This window comes from Argopecten irradians, chromosome 8 (genome assembly GCF_041381155.1).
Source record: "Argopecten irradians isolate NY chromosome 8, Ai_NY, whole genome shotgun sequence".
NCBI classification, from domain to species: Eukaryota; Metazoa; Mollusca; class Bivalvia; order Pectinida; family Pectinidae; genus Argopecten; species Argopecten irradians.
In genome coordinates, this window is record NC_091141.1 from 42,693,020 (window position 1) to 42,717,159 (window position 24,140).

The following is a 24,140-nucleotide window of genomic DNA, read 5'->3' on the forward strand; positions in this document are numbered from 1 at the left end:
TTGATCGAATTCGACATAACAAAAACATAAACATTGAGTCCTTTTTGACGTTGTCTTGCAAATGGCGGTTGTAGATTATATCATGCAAATATGTTATGGGACGTCCTATTGATACCTATGTATTCAATATCTAATGTCATCTGAACATAGTTGGAATACTGAATAAGAAAAAATGTTACATTTAGGAGTTAAAGTGCAATTCCACAAATCTGCATGTTTTGCCCCAAGTTCAGCAGTTGAATTTCATTTCTCAAATGTTGTCTTTGTTTCAAGTTCAGTGTATCTCAAATGTTGTCTTTGTTTCAAGTTCAGTGTATCTTAAATTGTATAATAGGAGTATTTGTGATTATTGAAATTTCATCCAGCATGCTACAGGTGTAATTTTTGATTATCTTACTTTAGGCCCTTAACTTAATACAGAGGATTCCGCTTATTTGAATAAGTCATTTTCCAGAAGAAAATATTCAAATAACCGGAGTATTTGAATAGGCGGAGATGGCATTTTGCATCTCCGTTTGACCCCACACATATGTATGTGAACAGGCAAACAGATATTGTTTCGTTTACTTGATAAATACGTAAATTATTTACACTTAAAACAAACAACAAGTAATTATTTTCGAAGTTGTAAATCAATTTTAATTGTTTAATAACAACAAGAGATCCCAGAGGGATCTTGGCGCCCACCAAAGAATGATCTGATCTATGTCTGACAATGGAAAGAGGGATCTATTCCCTGCTTTTCAAACTTTTTCAAACACACTAGGTATAAAATTTGAGACAGATCGCTATAGTTCTTTCTCAGAAATAGTGGTAACAAACTTCAACAATGAAATCTAAGATGGAGACCGGTTGGCCATCTTGTTTACCGATCTGTCCCGAAAGGCATTATGGATCAGTCCTTAAAGGTACTATGCACAACTAGGATACAAGGGGAAACTATGCATGGAATTAAAAATCCCTTCAGTACTTTCTGAGAAATAGCGATAACAAACTTTAACTATCAAAATCCAAGATGGCTGTCGGTCGGTCATCTTGTAAGATAGCGGTCGGTCGGTCATCTTCTTTATCGATCGGTCCCAAAATACAATATGCACAAGTAGGGTCCTAGGGAAACCTACATATGAAATTTGAGAAAGATCCCTTCAGTACTTTTGAGAAATAGTGGTAACAAACTTTAACTATCAAAATCCAAGATGGCCGCCTGTCAGCCATCTTATTTACCGATCGGTCCCAAAATGCAACATACACAACAAGTGGCCCTAGGGGAACCTATATATAAAATTTGAGAAAGATACCTTCAGTACTTTTTTAGAAATAGCGGTAAAAACTTTAACTATTAAAATCCAAGATGGCCGCCTGTCAGCCATCTTGTTGACCGATCGGTCCCAAAATGCAACATGCACAACTAGGGCCCTAGGGGAACCTATATATGAAATTTGAGAGAGATCCCTTCAGTACTTTTTGAGAAATAGCGGTAACAAACTTAAACTATCAAAATCCAAGATGGCCGCCTGTCGGCCATCTTGTTGACCGATCGGTCCCAAAATGCAATATGCACAACTAGAGTCCTAGGGGAACCTGTATATGAAATTTGAGAAAGATTCCTTCAGCACTTTTTGAGAAATAGTGGTAACAAACTTTAACTATCAAAATCCAAGATGGCCGCATGTCGGCCATCTTGTTATCCGATCGGTCCGAAAATGCAATATGCACAACTAGGGTCCTAGGGGAACCTGTATATGAAATTTGAGAAAGATCCCTTCAGCACTTTTTGAGAATTAGCGGTAACAAGAATTGTTAACGGACGGACGGACGGACGGACGGACGGACAGACGGACAGAAACGGACGGACGGACGGACGGACGGACGACGGACGAAAGGCGATTTGAATAGCCCACCATCTGATGATGGTGGGCTAAAAATATTCCAATATTAGATTCTTGTTTATGTACGTTAGATCGACACGTGAATCTTTGAGAAACAGCTAAACGATCGATATCAAATGCAATAACTAAACAGGATTGAATTTGTGTCTGCAATTCTGAACCTGAATAATAAAATAATTTACGTACATTTGTCTGGCAAAATGAACTTACGATCGTGATTAAACTTCAAAGTGCTGATCAACTAGCAGTGTTGTTTTGACACGTGTATGAATTCGAAAATGGTGGCAGGTGATGAAGCCATGCGTTCACTGGACCTAAATGTGTTTTGAGAATTCTTCCTGTATTGTTGATCGATACGGCGAATAGCTTGATAACATTTCATAAATTAATGCATATAGCAATGAAACAACGTAGCAAGTATCTTTTGTATCCTACATACGAAACTTGCGGTAGTCATTTTATGCCGACTTTCTCCAACCGATCGCGAACTAAGGTACGTTACATTAATAAATAAACATATTTGAAAGTACAAATGCTTTAATTAGATGTTTGAGTCAGTGATTATACTAAAGTAATGATCTACAGCTGCTGATGTAAATCATAACAGCGTCGAATACCTTTGCAGATTTATGCATAAAATAACAAGCCATACGGTAACGTTAATCTGTCACTATGATGATTTCTAGTAAAAGTGAAGTATCTTGAAACATATATCGGCGAATTTCGCTGAAAATATATTGCAAAATTGAAAAATATTTGATTTTATTTTTAGAATTTCCCAAATATTTTATTCAAATAACCAGGTCATGTAAAAGTCTATTCAAATACACGGAGTTGAAAAACAAAGATAAAGAAGGAAAAAATCGGGACTGCAGAATTTTATGCAAATAACCGAAATATTCAAATAACCATTATTCGATTATGTGGAGTCCTCTGTACTGAGAATTTGTTACAAGATTTTAACCTATTGGACCCTTGTGACCTTAAATGAAGGTCAAGGTAATTCATAAGCACAAACTTTGTAGCCCTTCATCCTGATATGCTACAGATCCAATATCAGATCTCTAAGCCTCTTAGTCATTGGTAAGAAGTCATTTATTTATAAGATTTTAGCATAGTCCCTGTGACCTTGAATGAAAGTCAAAGTTATTCATTTGAACAATCTTTGTAGTCCTTCATCCCATCCCAGCGTGCTAAAAGTCTACTATCAGGTCTCCAGGACTCTTAGTTATTGGCAAGAAGTTGTTTAACGATTTAAGCCATTTTTACCCGAGACCTTGAATGAAAGTCAAATTTAAGGCCTCCATCCCAACATGAAAGAGGCCCAATATCAGAAGTTATTTGAATGATAGGTGCACAGTGCATGATGGACGGTGCACAACGCATGACGATGGACCACAGGCGTTTGGCTCTATAGACATTTTTCTCTTTATATGTGTATATGTAATACTGTGTGAAGGTCTATAACTCTGCTGGTCATATAACACTACCCAATTCTATTGTTATAGACCTTCACACAGTATTACATATATAAAGAGAAAAATGTCTATAGAGCCAAACGCATGTGGACGGACAAAGCATGATGACTAGGCCAAAAAAAATGTCTGTTTAAGGTCCTCCAACCTAAGTCCCTCAACTTTTGGGACATTGCAATCGAACCACCCGAAACATGGCGGCCATGACAGGTGAGCCGGCTGCAGGCAAACTAACCATGGTACAGACGCAAAACCTCAACAAGACATTACAATTGGATTATGAATGGCAATCACCAATTAATGAACACCTCAGGCACAATATTCTAGGTCCTGTCAGTGGGTATTTTTGGCATGTGGCCCACTTTCAGCATGGTATGACTAGCGTGTTGTGTCAGTACTGCGGTGCCGGTGAGTGACAGCGCTAAGTATTGATGTTTTGTTTTGGGTTAAATATCGCTTGTAAATTAAATATTTTGTTTCAATCCAAAGTTAGTGTCCATATTTATTAAATTTCAAACTTCTTTGACAATATGCAGAATGTATTTGACAAAATTTCTTCTGCATGTAGATTATTCTGTATATTTACAATGAAAAGGGAAGATTTTCCATTATTAAAGATAGTATTGCAAAATTGACACAAGAAAAAAAAGAAAAATTAAAAGACAATTATTTGTAAAAGAGAAAGAGACAATATATAGCATTATGTTAAAGCATGGTGAACAATATAGACTTTCTTTTTAAAGCACATTTGAAAATATCATGCAAGTACATACATAGGCAATAAATCTATGACATGAAAATTATATGAAATATTTAAAAAAAAAAAATAAAAAAAATATCCGACCTACCTACCCTATTATTTTGGGCTCATGTGATAAACAAACATTTTTTTTTTGGCCCTATAGGTGATCCTGACTCAGGTGACCCGATACTTACAGCGGAGTGGAAGACATGGCCACACTCGAGCGTCTTAGTCTCTTCCATGAGAAGGGCATCATGACAAATCACACAGATATCCTCTTCATCATCCATCGACGGAATCTCCTTGGTCTGTCAAAAACAGATTCACGTTAATCAACTTTTGATAATTGTGAAATACCGTAAAGATTCACATTTGTCAACTTTTAATAACTGTCAAATACAGTAAAGATTCATGTCAATCAACTTTTCATAACTGTCAAATACAGTAAAGATGTCAAATACAGTAAAAATTTACCTTAAAGATCTTTTAACTAGAGATCCCTGAGGAATCTTGGCACCCAACAAAGAATGATCTATGTCTGACAATGGAAAGAGAATCTTTTCTCTGCTTTTCAAACTTTTACTACATTTTACTACATATGAAATTTGAGAAAGATCCTTTCAGTACTTTCTGAGATATATAGCACTATCAAACTTCAATCATCAAATGATAGTCTCACTCTATGACAAGTCCTGTCCACCACAGAACGATCATCTCACTAGATGACCAGTCCTGTCCACTCCTGAACGATCATCTCATTAGATGACCAGTCCTGTCCACTACAGAACGATCATCTCACAAGATGACCAGTCCTGTCCACTACAGAACAATCATTTCACTAGATGACCAGTCCTGTCCACTACAGAACAATCATCTCACTCTATGACCAGTCCTGTCCACTACAGAACAATTATCTCACTAGATGACCAGTCCTGTCCACTACAGAACAATCATCTCACTCTATGACCAGTCCTGTCCACTACAGAATTATCATCTCACTAGATGACCAGTTCTGTACTGATTTACCAGCAAACCTACCTGGATGACACTCATAGACAATGGCTTGAAGTTATATGTCTTTCCTGGTCCCGGCACAGCAGTCATACCCACGATAGGGAGGGGAGACAACCTCTGGCTTTTCTGGGAGTAAGGACTGGGGGATTTCTTCTGTCAAACAAGGAAGAGAATACCTTACAGCAAGCATTCCAGTAAATAATAGACATGTTTCAATATATAGATTTCAGTGTATTGAACATAGTGATTCTTCACCGAATGAGGTTAAAATTTTGATATTTTTTACTAGTGTGTTACTAGTGTAAAATACAATATTACTAGTATTCATCAAGAAACAAAAATCTTCTATTTCTTACTATTTTCTATATACCCATGTCATTATTACGTTGTATTTTTGTGATCACAGCATCATATTTCTGTACAAAAAACATGAAGACATTTTTGCGCACAATCTACTAGGTAATAAGGTAAAACTGTCATGCTGCATTACGATTGGTCAAAAGCGAGTGATAAAATATAACAAGAGATCCCAGAGGGATCTTGGCCCCCTTTAAAAGAATGATCTATATCTGACAAAGGAAAGATGGATCTTTTCTCTACTTTTTAAACTTTTTCAAACATACTACATATAAAATTTGAGACAGATCGCTTCAGTACCTTTTGAGAAATAGCGGTAACAAACTTCAACTATCAAAATCCAAGATGACTCCTTGGCGGCCATCTTGTTGATCAATCGGTCCCAAATCACAATATGCACAACTAGGGCCCTAGGGGAACCTACATGTGAAATTTGAGAAAGATCCATTCAATAATTTCTGAGAAATAGCGATAACAAACTTTGAATATAAAAATCCAAGATGGCTGCCTGGCAGCAATTTTGTTGACCGATCGGTCCCAAATCACAATATGTACAGCTATGGCATTAGGGGAACCTACATATGAATTTTGAGACAGATCCCTTCAGTACTTTCTGAGAAATAGCGATAACAAACTTTGAATAACAAAATCCAAGATGGCTGCCTGGCGGCCATCTTGTTAACCGATCGGTCCCAAAATGCAATATGCACAACTAGGTCCCTAGGGGAACCTACATATGAAATTTGAGACAGATCCCTTCAGTACTATCAGAGAAATAGCTATAACAAACTTTAACTATCGAAATCCAAGATGGCGGCCTGGCGGCCATCTTGTTCACCGATTGGTCCAAGAATGCAATATGCACAACAAGGGCCCTAGGGGAACCTACATATTAAATTTGAGAAATATCCCTTCAGCACTTTTTGAGAAATGGGGATATCAAACCTTATCCCTTCAGCACTTTTTGAGAAATGGGGATATCAAACCTTAACTATCAAAATCCAAGATAGCCGCCTGGTGGCCATCTTGTTTTTCCTATCAGCCTCAAAATCTGTATGGCACAAATAGGGACCAAGGGTAACCTCCATGTGAAGTTTGAACAAAATTCCTTCAGTAGTTCTCAAGAAATATCGATAACAATCTTCAACTGCCAAAATCAAAGATGGCTGCCTGGCGGCCATCTTGTTTTTCCGATCAGCCGCAAAATCTGTATGGCACAACTAGGGACCAAGGGTACCCTCCATGTGAAGTTTGAACAAAATCCCTTCAGTAGTTCTCAAGAAATATCGATAACAAACTTCAACTGCCAAAATCAAAGATGGCTGCCTGGCGGCCATCTTGTTTTTCCTATCAGCCTCAAAATCTGTATGGCACAACTAGGGACCAAGGGTAACCTCCATGTGAAGTTTGAACAAAATCCCTTCAGTAGTTCTCAAGAAATATCGATAACAAACTTCAACTGCCAAAATCAAAGATGGCTGCCTGGCGGCCATCTTGTTTTTCCGATCAGCCTCAAAATATGTATGGCACAAATATGGACCAAGGGGACCCTCCATGTGAAGTTTGAACAAAATCCTTGCAGCTGTTTTTAAGAAATAGTGATAACAAGCATTGTTTACGGACGGACGACGGACGACGAACGACGGACCACGGACGCAGGGCGATTTGAATAGCCCACCATCTGATGATGGTGGGCTAAAAATTGATATTTTCACTGGAGTAAAGTACATTTAAGCATTGAACGTCTTTCAGTTGGCATTCATAGCCAATATGAATGCAAACTGGACAGAGGCAAATTCCATGAAGCGCGCTAGGCAACTGAAAGACATTCAATGCTTATATTTACATTTGGTTACAATTTCATGATGAAATCCCAATGAATTTTGCATCTATAATGAAATAATCATTCGTTATCGTCATGGATAGAACAGCCATTTGAATCACCGTCTTCTGCGATCTCTGGCACAATGATAATGACGTCATAATAAGCACTTGGAAGTTCATTGTCTATATGATTGTTTGTTTGTTTGATTAATTAACGTCCTATTAACAGCTATGGTCATGTAAGGACGGCCTCCCATGTATGCGGTGTTGTCTTCGGCGGCATGCTTCAGTGATATAGCACTATAAAAAGGGCAAAAGTTCCACTGTCTATATGACTGCTAACTGCGTTTGGTAAGGTTACATAGTGGGACTGCATTGAAAATGTAAATATATGTATATCACTGTTATGTAAAACCTTATATCATACAGTAACAAGAGGCCCATGGGCCTTAACGGTCATCTGACTCATGGCACAAAACAACAAAGTCACAGTATAAAGTATTGGTTAACGGTTAATATAAACAATACAAGGAACTCCTTAGTTGAATCATTTATATAAAATATGATTGTCCTTCCCCAATGTTGTTTCACACCAAATATGGATGAAATCCATTAATGGATGAAGGAGGAGTAGGATTTAAAAGCTTAAATTAAGAAAATTTCCCCTTTTGGGGCCCCGCCCCTCTGCCCCTAGGGGTCGGACCTATCTCATTTATATAAAATATGATTGTCCTTCCCCAAGGATGTTTCACACTAAATATGGATGTAATTCACTCAAGGGTTTAGAAGGAGTAGGCTTTTATATAAATAGTTTTACGCACGACGCATGGCGGATGGCGGACGGTGCACGACGACGGACGAAACACGATGACAATAGGTCATCCTGACCTTCGGTCAGATGACCTAAAAATGTAATGAATAAATATATCTGGGCCTTTCATCTCCTTAGGTTTAGTACTGTAAGACTCTTTCATAGTTATAGGTGTTTACGCACTGGAGTGTGTAAACATAAATGATAACAAACTGCTTTGGAATTTATCACATGGTTTTTCCTTTGTGAAACATGCTTAGTTATGAAATAAGTACATTTCTTTGTGCCATATTACATACATGTATTGAACATAAAAACTATACGGAACACGGCAGAATGTTTACCCGGTATGTTGGAGCAATGTTAGACTACATACCTGTTTGAGGTCCGACTGGTAGTAGTGACGATTTGCTATGAAGACTTGGCGTGCCAGGGTGATGATCTGTTTCATGTTCAAACCACTGAGTCCCTTGGTTGTGTTTCTAACCTCTGTGATAAGCTCTATAATACGGTCCCTGATAACGGACAAATAACATTGTCAAAGTCATTGCTTCACATAAGCAATCTAGCAAACACATCATTTCTAATACCAAATTCAGTAATACCACAGGCATCTGGCTCTATAGATATTTTTTCTCTCTATAAATAATATATACATATATGATATATATATATATGTGTGTGTATATATGATATACAAGGTTTAAGAATCAGCCGGCCATATAATACTACCCAATTTCAGAAAAAGTTTGATTATATTATAAAGTTTGATCATATTATTAAATAGTCCGCTAAACCTGCCTATATTATTAGGCTTTTTTAATTTCTTTTTTTTTTTTGCCTAATATATAGTCAGCTCGCGGTACCTCTTAAAAATGTGAAATCGTAGGCCAGATTTGGCCTACGCTACGTCAGTGGCATATTTTTAATATATCGTCCATGCAATGCCGGGGAAAAAAAAAAAAAAAAAGCCTAATGATATAGGCAGGTTTAGCGGACTAATTATTAAACTGTATAAGATGTGACATCCGGAATACTCTCAATTGATAAACAGATAATTCTATAGTAACCTACCTGCTAAGTGTTGTGAACACTTCGGACAACTTGGTGGTCAGTTTTCTTGTTTCTATAGTAACCTACCTGCTAAGTGTAGTGAACACTTTGGACAACTTGGTGGTCAGTTTTCCTGTTTCTATAGTAACCTACCTGCTATGTGTAGTGAACACTTTGGACAACTTGGTGGTCAGTTTTCCTGTTTCTATAGTAACCTACCTGCTAAGTGTAGTGAACACTTTGGACAACTTGGTGGTCAGTTTTCATGTTTCTATAGTATCCTACTTGCTATAGAAAGTGTAGTAAATACTTTGGACAACTTGGTGGTCAGTTTTCCTGTTTTTATAGTAACCTACCTGCTAAGAGTAGTGAACACTTTGGACAACTTGGTGGTCAGTTGTCATGTTTCTATAGTAACCTACCTGCTAAGTGTAGTGAACACTTTGGACAACTTGGTGGTCAGTTTTCTTGTTTCTATAGTAACCTACCTGCTAAGTGTAGTGAACACTTTGGACAACTTGGTGGTCAGTTTTTCTGTTTCTATAGTAACCTACCTGCTAAGTGTAGTGAACACTTCAGACAACTTGGTGGTCAGTTTTCTTGTTTCTATAGTAACCTACCTGCTAAGAGTAGTGAACACTTTGGACAACTTAGTGGTCAGTTTTCCTGTTTCTATAGTAACCTACCTGATAAGTGTAGTAAACACTTCAGACAACTTGGTGGTCAGTTTTCATGTTTCTATAGTAACCTACCTGATAAGTGTAGTAAACACTTCAGACAACTTGGTAGTCAGTTTTCCTGTTTCTATAGTAACCTACCTGATAAGTGTAGTAAACACTTCAGACAACTTGGTGGTCAGTTTTCCTGTTTCTATAGTAACCTACCTGTTAAGTGTAGTAAATACTTTGGACAACTTGGTGGTCAGTTTTCATGTTTCTATAATAACCTACCTGCTAAGAGTAGTGAACACTTTGGACAACTTGGTGGTCAGTTTTCATGTTTCTATAGTAACCTACCTGCTAAGTGTAGTGAACACTTCAGACAACTTGGTGGTCAGTTTTCTTGTTTCTATAGTAACCTACCTGCTAAGAGTAGTGAACACTTTGGACAACTTGGTGGTCAGTTTTCCTGTTTCTATAGTAACCTACCTGCTAAGTGTAGTGAACACTTCAGACAACTTGGTGGTCAGTTTTCATGTTTCTATAGTAACCTACCTGCTAAGAGTAGTGAACACTTCAGACAACTTGGTGGTCAGTTTTCTTGTTTCTATAGTAACCTACCTGCTAAGTGTAGTGAACACTTTGGACAACTTAGTGGTCAGTTTTCCTGTTTCTATAGTAACCTACCTGATAAGTGTAGTAAACACTTCAGACAACTTGGTGGTCAGTTTTCATGTTTCTATAATAACCTACCTGCTAAGAGTAGCAAACACTTCAGACAACTTGGTGGTCAGTTTTCTTGTTTCTATAGTAACCTACCTGCTAAGAGTAGTGAACACTTTGGACAACTTGGTGGTCAGTTTTCCTGTTTCTATAGTAACCTACCTGCTAAGTGTAGTGAACACTTCAGACAACTTGGTGGTCAGTTTTCTTGTTTCTATAGTAACCTACCTGTTAAGTGTAGTGAACACTTCAGACAACTTGGTGGTCAGTTTTCATGTTTCTATAATAACCTACCTGCTAAGAGTAGCAAACACTTCAGACAACTTGGTGGTCAGTTTTCTTGTTTCTATAGTAACCTACCTGTTAAGTGTAGTGAACACTTCAGACAACTTGGTGGTCAGTTTTCTTGTTTCAATAGTAACCTACCTGCTAAGTGTTGTGAACACTTTGGACAACTTGGTAGTCAGTTTTCCTGTTTCTATAGTAACCTACCTGCTAAGAGTAGTGAAAACTTCAGACAACTTTGTGGTCAGTTTTCTTGTTTCTATAGTAACCTACCTGCTAAGAGTAGTGAACACTTCAGACAACTTGGTGATCAGTTTTTCGAAGTTGTTACTTTTGGCTCCGGGTGCATCAGAGCCAGATTTTCGTCTTGTCCTCTCACTTTCTGTTTTCTTCTTCTCCTTCTTCTTTTTACTAACCTACAAATGGATGTTGTTCATTATTTAATGGCTGTTGTCTGTTACCTATATGTCCACATCTTCATGAGAAATATTATGCACCAATCAGAGGCCATGCTGGCCATCTGGATGTTTCAAACAGCTCATGCAAATGATATCACACCACTAGTTTGAAAGCAAAATTATCCACCTATTCCACATGATCTAGAAATTTGATCCTGTACATCTGAAGTCAATCTGTGTGTTCCTTTTGTAGATTTGTTCCAGTTTTACAGCACCGCCTAATGAACTCATTCAGATTTTTGCCAATATGGCACACCCAAATGAAAGCTAAACTTGGAATTAAGTTAACTATTTTTTATCTTAAGAGCATTACGGATATAAAAGCATTAAGATACATAATAAATCAAAGGACTTTGTATAGTTTGGGCCCTTTTTGGCCCCTAAATCTGTCAAATGTTCAAAACTGTTAATTACTATTTAAATTGTTGAATTTGACATATTTTGTACATCCCTTATTTAATTGTAATAAAAAATTTTGATTTTGCAGCTTCAGTTGCCATGGTAACTACTCAAAATATGCAAAAATTATATAAATGTGGCCATTTTTTGCAAAGTTTTTTGTCTAAGAAATCATAGAGATCATCTTATCAAACAAGAGGCCTAGAGGGCCTGTATCACTCACCTGGTTTGTAATGCCAAGTAATGTTCTGAATATAAGTTCATTGTTTCTTTTCAGAAGGAATTTGGATATTTACTTCTAATTCCCCTATTGCGCCCCACTCTGTCTGCTCCAGGGGGTCAAAGCCAAAATTTATACGAATTCTGTGAACCCCAAGGATGTTTTTGGCCAATTTTGGTTACCATCCATGCAAAACTCTAGGACAAGTAGCGATTTATAGGATTTACCTCCATTACCCCTATTGGGCCCCGCCCCTCCTGCCCCCGGGGGATCAGAGCCAAAATGTATACAAGTTCTGTTCCCCTTCCCACAAGGATGTTTCTGGCCAAATTTGGTTACAATCCATGCAGAACTCTAGGACAAGTAGCGATTTATAGGATTTACCTCTATTACCCCTATTGGGCCCCGCCCCTCCTGCCCCCGGGGAGTCCGAACCATAATTTATACAAGTTCTGTTCCCCTTCCCTCAAGAATCTTTCTGGCCAAATTTGGTTACAATCCATGCAGAACTCTAGGACAAGTAGCGATTTATAGGATTTACCTCTTTTACCCCTACTGGGCCCCGCCCCTCCTGCCCCCAGGGAGTCAGAGCCAAAATTTATACAAGTTCTGTTTCCCTTCCCCCAATGATATTTCTGGCCAAATTTGGTTACAATCCATGCAGAACTCTAGGACAAGTAGCGATTTATAGGATTTACCTCTATTACCCCTATTGGGCCCCGCCCCTCCTGCCCCCAGGGAGTCAGAGCCAAAATTTATACAAGTTCTGTTTCCCTTCCCCCAATGATATTTCTGGCCAAATTTGGTTACAATCCATGCAGAACTCTAGGACAAGTAGCGATTTATAGGATTTACCTCTATTACCCCTATTGGGCCCCGCCCCTCCTGCCCCCGGGGGGTCAGAGCCATAATTTATACAAGTTCTGTTCCCCTTCCCCAAAGGATATTTGTGGCCAAATTTGGTTACAATCCATGCAGAATTCTAGGACAAGTAGCAATTTATAGGATTATCCTCTATTACCCCTATTGGGCCCCGCCCCTCCTGCCCCCGGGGAGTCCGAGCCATAATTTATACAAGTTCTGTTCCCCTTTCCCCAAGGATGTTTCTGGCCAAATTTGGTTACAATCCAAGCAGAACTCTAGGACAAGTAGCGATTTATATGTTTTACCACTATTACCCCTATTGGGCCCCTCCCCTCCTGCCCCTGGGGGGTCAGAGCCAAAATTTATACAAGTTCTGTTCCCCTTCCCCCAAGGATGTTTCTGGCTAAATTTGGTTACAATCCATCTAGAACTCTATTTATAGTAGCGATTTAAAGGAAATGTTGACGGACGGACAACGGACGGATGGACGACGGACGCCGCGCCATGACATAAGCTCACCGGCCCTTTGGGCCAGGTGAGCTAAAAACTTTCTATGCAATGCATACAATATGTTTGTTGCTGTACCTGGTGCCAGTCTTCTCCACTAGAAACACAGTCTTCATCACCATTTTTCTTTACCACTTTGGCATTCATAGGTATAACAGCCATCCTGCCATTCGCCTCTGTACTGCCAGCACCTGAAATGTTAACTTTACCATCTCATTAACAATCTATCAAATGATTTCATGTTAAACTTGCTAGGAGCAAATCAATTTACAATGTCCTGCAATGATTTTTCAATTGAAGTATGAAAAGTATTACTCCAATTATTTTTTTTTATCAATTATAAGAGGCCATAGTGGCATTAATGGTCAGAATGTCACAAAGATATGTTAACACTGTTTGGCCCCATAGTCAGATAGCTATAGGTTATGTATGCATAAAAATCATGTAAAGACTAAATTCATGTACATATTATAGAACACATTTCCTCATAACAATAGTGTATAGATAGGTTTTCATTATGTCCACAGCAGGTACAAAATGAATGGAGAAAAATGTACAGTTGATTAGAGAAAATGTCTAACACAGCGCAATAGAATAGTTCTAATCATACACCCCAGACTTGAACACATCTATAAATGTTACTACAACAATGTGCTTGAGAAAATATTTGACAATTTCTAGTTATTATATCAATATAAATCTTCCTTACCTGCTGTAGGGACAACTGTGGACTTCTTGGCTGGTGCCCCTGGAGGTACATTGGTCCTGGACACTTCCGCCAGCCAAGATGCTTTCGTTTTCTCTGCTGGACGAACTTTTCGGAAGTCGTGTTGAAATGGTATAGGATTTGGATTAACATCATCTTCCCAGTTCTCTCCACTTGTAGGTGTTGGCATTCTTACAACTTCTCTGCTTGTTTTTTCAGGTACCAATTTCGAACACATAGTTTTGGATTTTTTTGAAACTATAGCATTGTGATTTGTATCCTTTGAAACTGGATTATCTTGCTGACAAAATGACTCTTTGTACACTGTTGACACTTTGGGCTCATGAACTACAGGTTTCTCAACACGCATCAAGTTGTCCAGGAGTGACTTTGGATGCTGGACGGTTTTATTCTCCACAGGATTCCGGTTAGTTTGTGTAATCTCCTTTTGATCATTCTGTGAATCCTGTCTGGTCGTCTTTGTTAAATCACGTATAGTTTTCACCAAGCCTTTCGCTCCTTCTTTTAAATTGATATCTGTAATATCCTTGATATCTGTAATATCCTTGATATCTGTAATATCCTCAAACTTTTCACTCAGCGACACATCTGTGCTTGCAAGACTTTCAAATCCTGGCGGTTGACGGCTGGATATCACAGCAGAATTCTCATTTATCACAGTTTGGGTCGAGTCACCATTTGACACTTCAGAGCATGACGATGTTGGCACTTTGGCAGATTCCTCTCTCTTTTGAACATCTATGTTTAAACTTTCCTGCACAGTGTTGTTACTGTCTTTGTCAGAAACTACACTTTTACTGGCGTCTATGTAGTTCTGTAAAACCATAGTCTGTTGTAGGCCCACTGTTTCTAACCACACAGGATCTGTCGCTAAGGCAGGATAGGCCTGGCGAAGTTGTGCTATCACTGCTTGATGTAGCTCCGGGTCAATGAATGGCTTGTCTCCTTTAGTAGCAGTGTTAGAAATACTTGCGGCTTCACAAGAAGTAACATTTAAGGACGACACAGGTTGGTTTCTACTTCCCTGCTCTGCTGAGGAATTCATCTGACTAGACAGATTCAATTGTCCACTTGGATTTGACATTTGTACAGGTAGCACTGAGGGTAATGTTTGACTAGGTACTGTTGTTGTCTTTGCTTGACCAATTGATGCAGACACAACTCCCAGGGGTTGGGAAGTTTGTCCAGTCACGGCTGATTGAAAAGCTGGATTACTAGAAGACACAACTCCCAGGGGTTGGGAAGTGTGTCTAGTCACGGCTGATTGAAAAGCTGGATTACTAGAAGACACAACTCCCAGGGCTTGGGAAGTGTGTTCAGTCCCGGCTGATTGAAAAGCTGGATTGCCAGAAGAAACAACTCCCAGGGGTTGGGAAGTGTGTCCAGTCACGGCTGATTGAAAAGCTGGATTGCTAGAAGAAACAACTCCAAGGGGTTGGGAAGTTTGTCCAGTCATGGTTGACTGAAAAAGTGGCTTGCCCTGATAAGCTGATGTGGATGGCCTTGTTATAGGGGGTTGAGGTAGTAGTGGTGTTTTCATGGCTACCACAGGGACTGAAGGTACTGCAGCCACAACTGGAGGGTATGGCAGCAAGCTGGGCTGGACTTGGCAGTAGGGAGGTATGTTGGGTTGAGACTGACGGAGATGAGGCTCTACTGGAGGGCCCTGGGGGTACAACATTACCCCGGGCTGTCCTTGCATCATTCTGGGTGTGGTCAATAGGGGGGCACCAGTCACCATCTGAGCTCGCTGGACTGGAACCAAGTTTTGTCTTTTTACAGGGTTTGTCATATTTTCAGAAGCTCTAACAGAACCTGGTGTATATAAAGTTGGAGCCAGTAAACTAGAGAGTGTGTCTAGTTCAGTGATCACTGTGTGGTGGTCTTCTATCACACCAGATGATGAGGATCCACACCTGGCCTCAGTCATTACACCTCTACATGGCAAATCATCAGCAATGGTAGAATCCCTTGGGAACCTCTTTCCTGAATCTACTGAACAATCATTAACAACTGGTTTGACAGTGTCATTTCTAACACTCTCTGAAACTAGATCACTAGTGTGGATACTGTCTGCAGGATCTGCCTGGTTTGGTGTTTTGGAAAGTTCTTGAAGTGACACATTGTCGTCAATTTCGTCCATATCTAACTGCATAATGCTGTCTGTCTTCACTGTATCACTGGCTCCCTCTGTAACATGTACATCACTGGCTCCCTCTGTAACATGTACATCACTGGCTCCCACTGTAACATGTACATCACTGGCTCCCTCTGTAACATGTACATCACTGGCTCCCGTTGTACACTGTAAAGGCAGAAATGGTTTTGTTAGAAAAAATAAAATGTAAGATATAACTGTTCCCTTCTCCATATAAAGACTGTACAAGACAGGATGGGACAGCTGTGGTTTCCTGGCATAAAAACCAAATTCAGCCAAACTATCCATTCTGAATATTAAAGTGCTAAGCCACTCATACATGCTGTAAATGAAAGATGCAAACAAAGGAATAAAGAAATTTGTTTATCCTTTATAGTGGATATGGCATGTTTTAAGTAAAATTTCTGATAAAGGACTATTTATATAATAATTTCAATCAGGTATATCATGCATTTTATTTGAGGTCTTTGACTGGTCTTTAAAGCCACACTATACGTAACTATCAACAAAAAGTCAAGTTAGATTCTATCCCAATATCGTTTGTATTTGTAGATGTAGTTGAAATTAAGTTATATCAAAGAATATTCAAAATTATTTCTTAATAACTTTGGTACAGCAGTTGTTTAAAGTCGATACTTGTAAACATGCCTTTATTTTAAACTGGTCGCCATAGAAGTTACGATTATTGCCAACGAAGTCAGAAAGTTCATGACCCAATCTCGGAAGAGTTCGGACAGACATTACGTAGTTACGGTAGTCACATAACGTTCTCGGCAACGACGTTACAATGTCGGCTTACTTCAGCTTGTTTGACTAAGTGGGACTCAATATTTATTTGATTTTTATCAAAAATTTTCGGATCATTATCACTCATCTTGGCTTCGATTTAGTCCTATCTCTGCATGATTTATAATAGGTTTTGTTTTTCACCATTCTTCTAAATCATGAACAACATAAGACAGATACGGATGCCGGTTAAAAAACTCTCTTCAGTATGCATACAAGTTTATTTTATCTCTATTTTGATATATTTCGTATATTAATTATATTGTTGTGTGAAGGATTACTGAATTATCAAGGCTTGCATCATTAACCTAAAATTGGATTCTTTGTCAAATTGTTCTTGTTCTTTGGAAATTCCGTCCTTTGTAGGAGCACCCTGTAGGAGCACCCTGTAGAGTATCTTGGCGATTCCAACAGGTGAATTCTCTATCTTACACACATTGTTGATTTTAACACTAATTCAGATCATGTTTTTGGGTCCCTTCGGCTGAGTGTACCATAAAAGAAAAGATGACTCAGTATCAATGTGGATATACAGGATATATACAGTTTATGGGTAAGTGATCAGCATCCCATGATGCAATTCACTGAAGCCTTATTTTTGTAAACTTCCGGATTATGACCTCTAGGTGTTTGCCGCTGCAGAGATCGATTAAATGATTTTAATATGACTATGTGATGTTTATATTCGGTATAATGTTCTATATTACATGTAATTTACGGGTATAAACTTGATTGCTGATTATTTCATTGAAATCACAGGGACAGGATTCTGGGAAATACACATGTTGACAGTGTGTAACTGTGTAACATGTGTGCAAGTTAGCAGTCGTTCAGAAGATTGTTTTCTTGGTGTCTGCTGACACATAATACCTTAATAATATAATTAACTTATTGTTTGATATTTGATGATTTTTGACGTATTAGTTATTATTTCCTTGGTAACAATACATAATTCTTTTTATCTCTATTATATTTTCATCACATATTATATCGTTAAAACATTTTTACAGTGATTTTTTTAATGTATGACTTAACTAAACCGCCATTGTGTTGTGAGTGTAAAGAAACACGTTTCAGTCGGCCAATTTTCCTTGAATTAAACAATTTTGCAATTGAACATGCATCTGATACGTAATAATTTTCATCTTTTATATATTTTCATTGCATATTTTATCTTTTCAACACTTTTACAGTGATTTTTTTGATGTATAACTTTACAAAACCGGCGAGTAAAACTTATGATTTTCACATGTGAATCACAACGTAATAATACAACAACATCCTCAAATTTTAAATTTTCGTCCACGGATAAGTCGCACTGGCGTATAGGTTGCACTCCCGATTTTCAGGGGAAAAAGTCGCCACTTATACTCATGAAAAAATAGTAACTTATATCCTGTACATTCAATAAGGGTATGAAATTAACAAAACAACATTTAATTTTCATTGCGGATCGTTATTATTGTTTTGATGTGCTCAGGCTTACCGAGCGTTCCTATGATTGCTGTTTCCCAGCATCAATAAATAATGAGCTACTTTTGTCTGTCCATCTTAGTCACAGTGACAATAACCATCAATGTGAAATATTAAATCTAATGGCTAATTTGGCTGTGATACCTTTGTACACTTTGAATTATTAAGAAATGCTCACCCTTGGAATGTTAAGGCCTTGTTTACTGCTCCTCATTCCTGTATCCAGTTCTGTGTGCATGTTAGAGGAATCGCCTTTGGTCGTTGGGAAATCAAAAGTCTGAAGAGGTTTCATCTGGAATGATACTACAGAGTGAGTGTTATCAGTAACTTTGTTACTCATCTTTTTCACTGGAGGCTTGGTTCCTAAGTCCCAAAGGGATCTTTCCTCTTCTGCAACCGAGAATGGTCGCTTTGTAGCCCCAGTTTTAGATTTCTGAATGAACTGAAATGAAGAGCAGATCCTGTTAGTAACGTTTTTAATGCATTATGTTCAATACACATGAAATTTTGATACAAACATTTAATTGAATCCTAAATCCAACTAGAACTGTTGCCAGAGTGGACGACTAATACCAACCACAGCACAAGTAATAACTCCAATAATAGGAGACATTGCTGAATCCTATATACTCAACTCCCCTTTATGTCAGGGTTCTGTGTACCAAATTCTGTAATAACTCCAAAAACATGGGACATTGCAGAATCCTATATAGTTTACTCAACTCCCCTTTATGTCAGGGTTCTGTGTACCAACAAGAGGCCCATGGGCCTTAACGGTCATCTGACTCATGGCACAAAACAACAAAGTCACAGTATAAAGTATTGGTTAACGATTAATATAAACAATACAAGGAACTCCTTAGTTGAATATGTAAGTTTCTGAAAAAGGTAAATGTCATTTGTTGAACAAACTTGGTAGCCCTTCATCCAAATATGGTCGAAACCCATTCAAGGATTAATATAAGGAGGAGTCAGATTTTAAAGCCAAATTTCAGCAAAGCTCCCATTTTAGACCTCGGTCATACTATCCCCATGGGTCTTACCTCGGTCCTTTATAAAATATGATTGTCCTTACCTAAAGTTCCCCCTTCTGAATCAATTAAAACCACCATAGACCAATTTTCATTGAGATCGGAGATACGAAAATGTTTGCATGTTGTTCGGCATCAATTAAAACCCCTATAGACAAATTTTCATCGAGATCGGAGACTGAAACCTTAAAACAGGAAGTTGGCCAGCGGCCATCTTGGAAAACCAAAATCTTTACAAAAATGTTTGTATGTTGTTCGGCATCAATTAAAACCCCTATAGACCAATTTTCATTGAGATCGGAGACTGAAACCTTAAAACAGGAAGTGGGCCAGCGGCCTTCTTGGAATACCAAAATCTTTACGAAAATGTTTGCATGTTATTCGACATCAATTAAAACCATTATAGACCAATTTTCATTGAGATTGGAGACTGAAACCTTAAAACAGGAAGTAAGCCAGCGGCCATCTTGGAATACCAAAATCTTTACGAAAATATTTGCATGTTGTTCGGCATCAATTAAAGGTAGGTTTCGCCCAACCAAATAAATATTTTTTTTGTGAAATGCGATAAGCAGAAGAAAAGATGTAAAAACATATGAAAATATCTCAATTAAATTTCTTTATGTGTTTGAGATTGAACAAATGTGTCTTGAATACAAAATTGAAGGAAATCCTTGATTTATTACGGTGTCTGTCAGACAAAATAATATGCAAATGAAGCTGCGATGGATTGCGTTGTCGAAGTTTGGCGCATGCGCATTGTCACGCACTAAAAGTAAACAAAATGGCTGAACGAAAGTGTGTGAATTGAAAAAAATATATCTGAATCGGCAACAAAGTGGAGGAAATTATAATGGATTCGGTAGCACCCTAGGATATCAATAGGGATTTAAATTCAGAGATGGCATGTAGCAATAGAAGAAACAGAAGCCACATCTCAAGCGGAACTTGCCGGAATCTGTTGGGACTCGTGTAACGGCATTGCACGTGGTGAGTTAAATTTCAACACATATGCCAGCGCACAAACAGCCGCAGACTTACTACATGTATATTTGGTGTACAAAGTTAGCGAGCGTATGTAAGTAACATGAAGTGTTTTAGATTATATATGTATAAACAGTCCCTCGCACTTCGATTTGTTGTTGTTATTTTTTAACACTTTAGATTATATGATATGTATAAACAGTCCCTCGCACTTTGATTTGTTGTTTTTGCTTTTTAATTAAACATGCCATGGCAAGACTGTCACTTCTATCTGACATTTTATTGCATGCTTCCGTTTGTTGCTGGGGCCTCGTTTTGGAAAAAATACGTCATGTTCTATGTAAAGCTTGACTTCGCTCTATTTTTAGAGGAGTATTTTCCTGGTCAAGCTAGGCAACTGACCACCCATATTGTTCGCTGTATGCATTGAAAATGATCTGAAGATTATATCTATGTATAGGATAAATTTCAATTTCGTAGTCTTTATATTTCATTGGGCGAAACCTACCTTTAAAACCCCTATAGACCAATTTTTATTGAGATCGGAGACTGAAACCTTAAGCAGGAAGTGGGCAAGCGACAATCTTAGAATATCAAAATCTTTACGAAAATGTTTGCATGTTGTTCGGCATCAATTAAAACCCCTATAGACCAATTTTCATTGAGATCGGAGACTGAAACCTTAAAACAGGAAGTGGGCCAGCGGCCTTCTTGGAATACCAAAATCTTTACGAAAATGTTTGCATGTTATTCGACATCAATTAAAACCATTATAGACCAATTTTCATTGAGATTGGAGACTGAAACCTTAAAACAGGAAGTAAGCCAGCGGCCATCTTGGAATACCAAAATCTTTACGAAAATGTTTGCATGTTATTCGACATCAATTAAAACCATTATAGACCAATTTTCATTGAGATCGGAGACTGAAACCTTAAAACAGGAAGTGGGCCAGCAGCCATCTTGGAATACCAAAATCTTTAAAAAATGTTTGCATGTTGTTCGGCATCAATTAAAACCCCTACAGACCAATTTTCATTGAAATTTTTCCTTAAAACAGGAAGTGGGCCAGCTAAAATTAAGAAAATTTGCCCTTTTGGGGCCCCACCCCTTAGTTCCTAGGGTTCAGACCAGACTCATTTATATAAAATATAATTGAGTTTCCCCAATGATGTTTCACACCAAATATGGATAAAATTCATCCAAGGATGGAGGAGGAGTAAGATTTTAAAGCTAAAATTAAGAAAATTTGCCCATTTGGGGCCCCACCTCCCAGCTCCTAGGGGTCGGACCAGGCTCATTTATATTAAATATGATTGTCCGTCCCCAATGATGTTTCACATCAAATATGGATGAAATCCATCCAAGGATGAAGGAGGAGAAGGATTTTAAAGCTAATATAAAGACAAGAGGCCCATGGGCCTTAACGGTCATCTGACTCATGGCACAAAACAACAAAGTCACAGTATAAAGTATTGGTTAACGATTAATATAAACAATACAAGGAACTCCTTAGTTGAATATGTAAGTTTCTGAAAAAGGTAAATGTCATTTGTTGAACAAACTTGGTAGCCCTTCATCCAAATATGGTCAAAACTCATTCAAGGATTAATATAAGGAGGAGTCAGATTTAAAAGCCAAATTTCAGCAAAGCTCCCATTTTGGACCTCGGCCATACTATCCCCATGGGTCTTACCTTGGTCCTTTATAAAATATGATTGTCCTTACCTAAAGTTCCCCCTTCTGAATCAACTAAAACCCCTATAGACCAATTTTCATTTTCATTGAGGTCGGAGGCTGAAACTTTAAAATAGGAAGTGGGCCAGCGGCCATCTTGGAATAACAAAATCTTTACAATTATGTTTGCATGTTGTTCGGGCATCAATTAAAACCCCTATAGACCAATTTTCATTGAGATCGGAGACTGAAACCTTAAAATAGGAAGTGGGCCAGTGGCCATCTTGGAATACCAAAATCTTTACGAAAATGTTTGCATGGTATTCGGCATCAATTAAAACCCCTATAGACTAATTTTCATTGAGTTCGGAGACTGAAACCTTAAAACAGGAAGTGGGCCAGCGGCCATCTTGGAATACCAAAATCTTTACAAAAATGTTTGCATGTTGTTCGGCATCAATTAAAACCCCTATAGACCAATTTTCATTGAGATCGGAGACTGAAACCTTAAAACAGGAAGTGGGCCAGCTAAAATTAAGAAAATTTGCCCTTTTGGGGCCCAACCCCTCAGTTCCCAGGGTTCAGACCAGACTCATTTATATAAAATATAATTGTGTTTCCCCAATGATGTTTCACACCAAATATAGATAAAATTCATCCAAGGATGGAGGAGGAGTAGGATTTTAAAGCTAAAATTAAGAAAATTTGCCCATTTGGGGCCCCACCCTCAGCCCCTAGGGGTTGGACCATGCTCATGCATTTACATCAAATATGATTATCCTTCCGCAATAATGTTTTACACTAAATATAGATGAAATCCATCCAAGGATGAAGGAGGAGTAGGATTTTAAAGCTAACTTAAGAAAATATGCCCTTTGGGGGGCCCCACCCCTCAGCCCCTAGGGGTTGGACCACGCTCATTTATATAAAATATGATTGTCCGTCCCCAATGATGTTTCACACCAAATATGGATGAAATCAATCCAAGCATGAAGGAGGAGTAGGATTTCAAAGCTAAAATTAAGAAAATTTGCCTTTTTGGGGCCCCACCCCTCAGCCCCTAGGTGTCGGACCAGGCTCATTTATATAAAATATGATTACCCTTCCCAAATAATGTTTCACACTAAATATAGATGAAATCCATCCAAGGATGCAGAAGGAGTAGGATTTTAGAGCTAAAATTAAGAAAATTTGCCCTTTTGGGGCCCCGCCCCTCAGCCCCTAAGGGTCGGACCAGGCTCATTTATATAAAATATGATTACCCTTCCCAAATAATGTTTCACACTAAATATAGATGAAATCCATCCAAGGATGCAGAAGGAGTAGGATTTTAGAGCTAAAATTAAGAAAATTTGCCCTTTTGGGGCCCCGCCCCTCAGCCCCTAAGGGTTGGACCACGCTCATTTTATATAAAATATGATTGTCCGTCCCCAATGATCTTTCACACCAAATATGGATGAAATCAATCCAAGCATGAAGGAGGAGTAGGATTTCAAAGCTAAAATTAAGAAAATTTGCCTTTTTGGGGCCCCACCCCTCAGCCCCTAGGTGTCGGACCAGGCTCATTTATATAAAATATGATTGTCCTTCCCTAATGAAGTTTCACACTAAATATAGGTGAAATCCATCCAAGGATGAAGAAGGAGTAGGATTTAAGAGCTAAAATTAAGAAAATTTGCCCTTTTGGGGCCCCGCCCCTCTGACCCTAGGGGTCGGACCAGGCTCATTTATATAAAATATGATTGTCCTTCCCTAATGAAGTTTCACACTAAATATAGGTGAAATCCATCCAAGGATGAAGAAGGAGTAGGATTTAAGAGCTAAAATTAAGAAAATTTGCCCTTTTGGGGCCCCGCCCCTCTGACCCTAGGGGTCGGACCAAGCTCATTTATATAAAATATAATTGTCCTTCCCTAATGAAGCTTCACACCAAATATTGATAAAATCAACCCAAGGATGAAGGAGGAGTAGGATTTTAAATCTTAAATTAAGAAAATTTGCCTTTTGGGGCCCCACCTCTCAGC

At 38.4% G+C, this 24,140-nt stretch overlaps 1 protein-coding gene across 1 annotated transcript in view; it reads right to left on the reverse strand.

Annotated features, from left to right (window-relative positions):
- Positions 1–24,140, reverse strand: part of LOC138330427 (uncharacterized) — a 79,828-nt gene that overhangs the window by 3,632 nt on the left and 52,056 nt on the right. Inside the window, exons 9-15 of the mRNA XM_069278036.1 lie at positions 18,603–18,866; positions 13,990–16,312; positions 13,359–13,471; positions 11,106–11,248; positions 8,489–8,627; positions 5,145–5,273; positions 4,301–4,414 (exon numbers count right to left, since the gene is read on the reverse strand). Coding sequence (XP_069134137.1) covers positions 4,301–4,414; positions 5,145–5,273; positions 8,489–8,627; positions 11,106–11,248; positions 13,359–13,471; positions 13,990–16,312; positions 18,603–18,866 — 3,225 coding nt within the window. The remainder of the gene's footprint in view (positions 1–4,300; positions 4,415–5,144; positions 5,274–8,488; positions 8,628–11,105; positions 11,249–13,358; positions 13,472–13,989; positions 16,313–18,602; positions 18,867–24,140) is intronic.